Source organism: Scyliorhinus canicula, chromosome 23, assembly GCF_902713615.1.
Source record: "Scyliorhinus canicula chromosome 23, sScyCan1.1, whole genome shotgun sequence".
NCBI lineage: Eukaryota > Metazoa > Chordata > Chondrichthyes > Carcharhiniformes > Scyliorhinidae > Scyliorhinus > Scyliorhinus canicula.
Genome location: NC_052168.1, coordinates 1,218,542 through 1,226,041, shown reverse-complemented (window position 1 = coordinate 1,226,041; position 7,500 = coordinate 1,218,542). Strand labels below are relative to the sequence as shown.

At 53.7% G+C, this 7,500-nt stretch overlaps 1 protein-coding gene across 1 annotated transcript in view; it reads right to left on the bottom strand.

Annotated features, from left to right (window-relative positions):
* Positions 1-7,500, bottom strand: part of LOC119956613 (pleckstrin homology domain-containing family A member 7-like) — a 64,372-nt gene that overhangs the window by 23,404 nt on the left and 33,468 nt on the right. Inside the window, exons 9-12 of the mRNA XM_038783950.1 lie at positions 7,268-7,375; positions 4,063-4,200; positions 2,888-2,968; positions 1,332-1,481 (exon numbers count right to left, since the gene is read on the bottom strand). Of these exons, the coding sequence (XP_038639878.1) occupies positions 1,332-1,481; positions 2,888-2,968; positions 4,063-4,200; positions 7,268-7,375 (477 nt within the window). The remainder of the gene's footprint in view (positions 1-1,331; positions 1,482-2,887; positions 2,969-4,062; positions 4,201-7,267; positions 7,376-7,500) is intronic.

Genomic DNA, 7,500 nt, shown 5'->3' with positions numbered 1-7,500 from the left:
CCACGTATGGGCCTTCAGCACCCTGTGTGGGCCCTCAGCACCACATGTGGGCCCTCAGCACCACGTGTGGGCCCTCAGCACCACGTGTGGGCCTTCAGCACCCTGTGTGGGCCCTCAGCACCACGTGTGGGCCCTCAGCACCACGTGTGGGCCCTCAGCACCACGTGTGGGCCCTCAGCACCCTGTGAGGGCCTTCAGCACCCTGTGAGGGCCTTCAGCACCCTGTGTGAGCCCTCAGCACCCTGTGTGGGCCCTCAGCACCCTGTGTGGGCCCTCAGCACACAGTGTGGGCCCTCAGCACCCAGTGTGGGCCCTCAGCACCCAGTGTGGGCCCTCAGCACCCAGTGTGGGCCCTCAGCACCCAGTGTGGGCCCTCAGCACCCTGTGTGGGCCTTCAGCACCGTGTGGGCCTTCAGCACCCTGTGTGGGCCCTCAGCACCCTGTGTGGGCCTTCAGCACCACGTGTGGGCCCTCAGCACCCTGTGTGGGCCCTCAGCACCCTGTGTAGGCCCTCAGCACCACGTGTGGGCCCTCAGCACCCTGTGTGGGCCCTCAGCACCCAGTGTGGGCCCTCAGCACCCAGTGTGGGCCCTCAGCACCACATGTTGGCCCTCAGCACCCTGTGTGGGCCCTCAGCACCCTGTGTGGGCTCTCAGCACCCAGTGTGGGCCCTCAGCACCCAGTGTGGGCCCTCAGCACCCTGTGTGGGCCCTCAGCACCCTGTGTGTGCCTTCAGCACCCAGTGTGGGCCTTCAGCACCCAGTGTGAGTCTTCAGCACCCGGTGTGAGCCTTCAGCACCCTGTGTGGGCCTTCAGCACCCTGTGTGGGCCCTCAGCACCCTGTGTGGGCCCTCAGCACCCTGTGGGCCTTCAGCACCCTGTGTGGGCCCTCAGCACCCTGTGAGGGCCTTCAGCACCCTGTGTGGGCCCTCAGCACCCAGTGTGAGCCTTCAGCACCCAGTGTGAGCCTTCAGCACCCAGTGTGAGCCTTCAGCACCCTGTGTGGGCCTTCAGCACCCTGTGCGGGCCTTCAGCACCCTGTGTGGGCCCTCAGCACCCAGTGTGAGCCTTCAGCACCCAGTGTGAGCCTTCAGCACCCTGTGAGGGCCCTCAGCACCCTGTGTGGGCCTTCAGCACCCTGTGGGCCTTAGCACCCTGTGGGCCTTCAGCACCCTGTGTGGGCCTTCAGCACACGATCTGCCTCTTGAAACTGAGAGCTGTTGAAGCTGAAGGTTTAAGAAATGTGTTTGATACTGTTCCTGGAAACTGGTACATTTTCTGAACTTGTCCCAAAGCTGAAGCCAGTGATTCTGCCGTATGTTAGAGTTTACCATGGACAGGTCACAAAGTCTGGCACGGATTTGGATCAGATCCTCCTGAAGAATCCTCTGTTGGAACGTTAACTGCTCCACAATATTCGGGTGTCTCTTAAAGTCCATCATCTGACAATGTGTTGCTTCCCAAACACCTTCCAGTTTGTCCTAGAAAAAGTCCAAGAGACACATCAAGAACATTTTTCACACATTATCAGGTAGATTATTCAATGGACCTCTCTCTCTCTCTGTGTAACCTTCTCTCGGCTCGGAAGTATCTGTGTTCCCCCAAGTCTGGCCTCTTGTGGACCTCAGCTACCGAGCTCCCTAGTTCTGGAACACCTCCTCAAACCTCTCCACTCCAGTGGATAGTCAGAGGCTTTTCCCCAGGTTAGAGGGGTCAATTACTAGGGGGCATAGATTTATGGTGTGAGTGGAAAGGTTTAGAGGAGATGTACGAGGCAAGTGTTTTACACAGAGGGTAGTGGGTGCCTGGAACTCGCTGCCGGAGGAGGTGGTGGAAGCAGGGACGATAGTGACATTTAAGGGGCATCTTGACAAATACATGAATAGGATGGGAATAGAGGGATACGGACCCTGGAAGCGTAAACGGTTTTAGTTTAGACGGGCAGCATGGTCGGCACGGGCTTGGAGGGCCGAAGGGCCTGTTCCTGTGCTGTACTTTTCTTTGTTCTTTGTTCCTCTCTTAGCCTTTTAACATGCTTCTTTAAACTTCCTTTTGGATTCCTTTCTGTGTCAGCTGACAGACTCTTTTCATTCTCTATCATTGCTTCTCTTATTCATCTCCTGCAGTTGCCTCTAACCTTCTATATTCAGCCTGGATTTCGGTTGTAATCTACCAGAAACCTGTCATCGGCACACTCTTTCTTCTGCATCTTAACCTCTATTTCGTTTTCATCTAGGGAGCTTTGCATTTGTTGTCTAAACTTTTCTTTGGAGGGAATATACCTCGACTGTGCCTGAACTATCGTTTCAGACAAAATCAGCATCGGTCCTATAGGAAGTGAATCTGGAGGATGGAAAACAAGGCGATGGCAGATGAATTGAACGATATTTTGCATCACGCTTCACTACAGAAAGTACCAACTACATTCCTGAAACAGCTAGACACCAGGAAATGGAAGGGAGGGAGGAACTCAGGAAAATAGTCACTGGAGATATGGTCCTGAGTAAATTGTTGGAACTGCGACTGACAAGAGCCCGAATCCTGGTGAACTTCATCCCAGGTTCTTAAGAGACGTGACTAGTGAGATAGTTGATGCAGTGGTTTCAATTTTCCAAATTTCCTCAGATTTGGGGAAGGTCTGAATTATGTTTCAATGAGATTCCCCTCATTCGACAAAACTCCAGTCAATACAGACCCATTCCACCCAATCCCTCCTCATGTGACAATCCTGCCATCCCAGGGATTGGTCTGGTGAACCTTCACTGCACTCCCTCTCTGGCAAGCAGACAGGATCAGCCAACAGCAGGCAGAGTGGGAAACAGTGAGGGAGGAAGAGGAATTGAGTGGGATGAGGGGCGGATTGGTGATCATGGTGATCCTCACACACCTTCTCTGCTTTCAGCTGAGTGGCTTCATTGACCAGCCCCAGCAGCAATCGGTCCTGCCCACACAACCTGGTCAACAACACCTGTGGACACAGAATGAGGAGTGACATCAGACAAGAATATCTTAAGGAGAATATCCCTTATTTAATGTGCAATTCCCCATCTAACCCCGTGCTGTACTTGTCCTGGGAGTGTTTGATGGGGACAGTGTAGAGGGAGCTTTACTCTATCTAACCCCGTGCTGTACCTGTCCTGGGAGTGTTTGATGGGGACAGTGTCAAGAGAGCTTTACTCTGTACCTAACCCCGTGCTGTACCTGTCCTGGGAGTGTTTGATGGGGACAGTGTCAAGAGAGCTTTACTCTGTACCTAACCCCGTGCTGTACCTGTCCTGGGAGAGTTTGATGGGGACAGGGTAGGGGGAGCTTTACTCTGTATCTAACCCTGTGCTGTACCTGTCCTGGGAGTGTTTGATGGGGACAGTGTAGAGGGAGCTTTACTCTGTATCTAACCCCGTGCTGTACCTGTCCTGGGAGTGTTTGATGGGGACAGTGTAGAGGGAGCTTTACTCTGTATCTAACCCCGTGCTGTACCTGTCCTGGGAGTGTTTGATGGGGACAGTGTAGAGGGAGCTTTACTCTGTATCTAACCCCGTGCTGTACCTGTCCTGGGAGTGTTTGATGGGGACAGTGTAGAGGGAGCTTTACTCTGTATCTAACCCCGTGCTGTACCTGTCCTGGGAGTGTTTGATGGGGACAGTGTCAAGAGAGCTTTACTCTGTATCTAACCACGTGTTGTACCTGTCCTGGGAGTGTTTGATGGGGACAGTGTAGAGGGAGCTTTACTCTGTATCTAACCCCGTGCTGTATCTGTCCTGGGAGTGTTTGATGGGGACAGTGTAGAGGCAGCTTTACTCTGTATCTAACTCCGTGCTGTACCTGTCCTGGGAGTGTTTGATGGGGACAGTGTGGAGGGAGCTTTACTCTGTATCTAACTCCGTGCTGTACCTGTCCTGGGAGTGTTTGATGGGGACAGTGTAGAGGGAGCTTTACTCTGTATCTAACCCCGTGCTGTACCTGTCCTGGGAGTGTTTGATGGTGTAAATGTTCCTGCTGAGGAGGAGGATTTCTTCAAGGTGGAGTATAAAATTATACAATGTGGCTAAAATGGAGACTTACGTCAACTTCATTTTCTGCCATTTTGACAGTGTCCAGTGTATATTTGACGGGGTCCAGTGTATATTTGACGGGGTCCAGTGTATATTTGACAGGGTCCAGTGTATATTTGACGGGGTCCAGTGTGTTTTGCCCGTATACCTACAAGAGAAAATTGCTGTGAGCTTCTCATCGTGATCTCATCCGACGTGTTCTGTGCTTCAACTCAAACCAAGTGGATTACAACAACACGCAGAAGCCGAACGCGCAGTGTACCCATGCACACACCCTAACATGCAGTACTCTAAGACTCACTCTAACATGCAGTACCCTAACGCGCAGTACCCTAACGCGCAGTACCCTAAAGCGCAATACCCTAACGCGCAGTACCCTAAAGCGCAATACCCTAACGCGCAGTACCCTAACGCGCAGTACCCTAACACGCAGTACCCTAAAGCGCAATACCCTAACGCGCAGTACCCTAACGCGCAGTACCCTAACGCGCAGTACCCTAACGCGCAGTACCCTAAAGCGCAGTACCCTAAAGCGCAGTACCCTAACGCGCAGTACCCTAACACGCAGTACGCTAATGCGAACTACCCTAACGCGCAGTACCCTAACACGCAGTACGCTAATGCGCAGTACGCTAATGCGCAGTACGCTAATGCAAAATACCCTAGCACGCAGTACCTTAACGCGCAGTACCCTAACATGCAGTACGCTAATGCGCAGTACGCTAATGCGCAGTACGCTAATGTAAAATACCCTAGCACGCAGTACCCTAACGCGCAGTACCCTAACGCGCAGTACCCTAACGCGCAGTACCCTAACGCGCAGTACCCTAACATGCAGTACCCTAACATGCAGTACCCTAACGCGCAGTACCCTAACATGCAGTACCCTAACATGCAGTACCCTAACGCGCAGTACCTAGCACGCAGTACCCCAACGCGCAGTACCCTAACGCGCAGTACCCTAACGTGCAGTACCCTAATGCGCAGTACCCTAACGCGCAGTACCCTAACACGCAGTACCCTAACACGCAGTACCCTAATGCGCAGTACCGTAACGCGCAGTACCCTAACACGCAGTACCCTAACACGCAGTATGCTAACACGCAGTACCCTAACACGCAATACCCTAACACGCAGTACCCTAACGTGCAGTACCCTAACGCGCAGTACCCTAACACGCAGTACCCTAACACGCAATACCCTAACACGCAATACCCTAACACGCAGTACCCTAACGCGCAGTACCCTAACACGCAGTACGCTAATGCGCAGTACCCTAGCGCGCAGTACCCTAACGCGCAGTACCCTAACGCATAGTACCCTAACGCGCTGTACCCTAGCGCGCTGTACCCTAGCGCGCAGTACCCTAACGCGCAGTACCCTAACGCGCAGTACCCTAACGCGCAGTACCCTAACGCGCAGAACCCTAACATGCAGTACCCTAACACGCAGTACCCTAACACGCAGTACCCTAACACGCAGTACCCTAACACGCAGTACCCTAACATGCAGTACCCTAACGCGCAGTACCCTAACGCGCAGTACCCTAACGCGCAGTACCCTAACGCGCAGTACCGTAACGCGCAGTACCCTAACGCGCAGTACCCTAACGCGCAGTACCCTAACGCGCAGTACCCTAACGCGCAGAACCCTAACATGCAGTACCCTAACACGCAGTACCCTAACGCGCAGTACCCTAACGCGCAGTACCCTAACGCGCAGTACCCTAACGCGCAGTACCCTAACGCGCAGTACCCTAACACGCAGTACCCTAACACGCAGTACCCTAATGCGCAGTACCCTAACATGCAGTACGCTAATGCGCAGTACCCTAGCACGCAGTACCCTACGTTATTAGTGGTGCATTCTATGTAGTTTGCTAACTGCGGCCTAATGAATACTATTTTAATTATTTCATTAATGCATCTTCATTGTTTCGTTAATCTACAAAACCACAAATACTCATGGACATTTTCTTGGCTTTTTTGATTTCTCTCCCCCACACCAATTCCTAGTCTGTCCATTCTAATCCCTCAGTGTCTCGTCAGTCAGTTAGACAGTCTGATTCTCTGTCCCCCTCTCTCTGTCCCTCCCTCTCTCTGTCTCTCCCTCTCTCTGTCTCTCCCTCTCTCTGTCTCTCCCTCTCTTTGTCTCTCCCTCTGTCTGTCCCTCCCTCTCTGTCTCTCCCTCTCTCCGTCTCTCCCTCTCTCAGTCTCTCCCTCTCTCTGTCCCTCCCTCTCTCTGTCCCTCCCTCTCTCTGTCCCTCCCTCTCTCTGTCTCTCCCTCTCTCTGTCTCTCCCTCTCTCTGTCTCTCCCTCTCTCCGTCTCTCCCTCTCTCAGTCTCTCCCTTTCTCTGTCCCTCCCTCCCTCTCTCTGTCCTCCCTCCCTCTCTCTGTCCCTCCCTCCCTCTCTCTGTCTCTCCCTCTCTCTGTCCCTCCCTCCCTCTCTCTGTCCCTCCCTCTCTCTGTCCCTCCCTCTCTCTGTCTCTCCCTCTCTCCGTCTCTCCCTCTCTCCGTCTCTCCCTTTCTCTGTCCCTCCCTCTCTCTGTCCCTCCCTCTCTCCCTCTCTCCCTCTCTCAGTCTCTCCCTCTGTCTGTCCCTCCCTTTCTCTGTCCCTCCTCTCTCTGTCCCTCTCTCTCTCTGTCTCTCCCTCTCTCTGTCCCTCCCTCCCTCTCTCTGTCCCTCCCTCCCTCTCTCTGTCCCTCCCTCCCTCTCTCTGTCCCTCCCTCTCTCTGTCTCTCCCTCTCTCTGTCCCTCCCTCCCTCTCTCTGTCCCTCCCTCCCTCTCTCTGTCTCTCCCTCTCTCTGTCTCTCCCTCTCTCCGTCTCTCCCTCTCTCCGTCTCTCCCTTTCTCTGTCCCTCCCTCTCTCTGTCCCTCCCTCTCTCCCTCTCTCAGTCTCTCCCTCTGTCTGTCCCTCCCTTTCTCTGTCCCTCCCTCTCTCTGTCCCTCCCTCTCTCCCTCTCTCAGTCTCTCCCTCTCTCTGTCCCTCCCTCTCTCTGTCCCTCCCTCTCTCTGTCCCTCTCTCTCTCTGTCCCCCCTCTCTCTCTCTCTGTCCCTCCCTCTCTCTGTCCCTCTCTCTCTCTGTCCCTCCCTCTCTCTGTCCCTCCCTCTCTCTGTCCCTCCCTCTCTCTGTCTCTCCCTCTCTCTGTCTCTCCCTCTCCCTCCTCAGTCTCCCTCTATTTCTTCTTGTTTGATGCACACTGGCAGGATATTTACGGAGGAGCTGAGGGACAATCTCTTGCCAGCAGACAGCAGTGTATTGGGACAGGGTCGCGGTGAGGGTGGAGGTCGAGAAGGAAACTCCGTGAAGCTGGAACTGGTTACCTAGAACACAGGAGAAAATCCCTCAAACAATTTCAATCCATGATCATCAAATGGAAACTCAGTAACTGGGTCATTGCCTCTTATTGTCTCTTATTGTCTTCCAGTGTGATCAACCTTCTCCTACC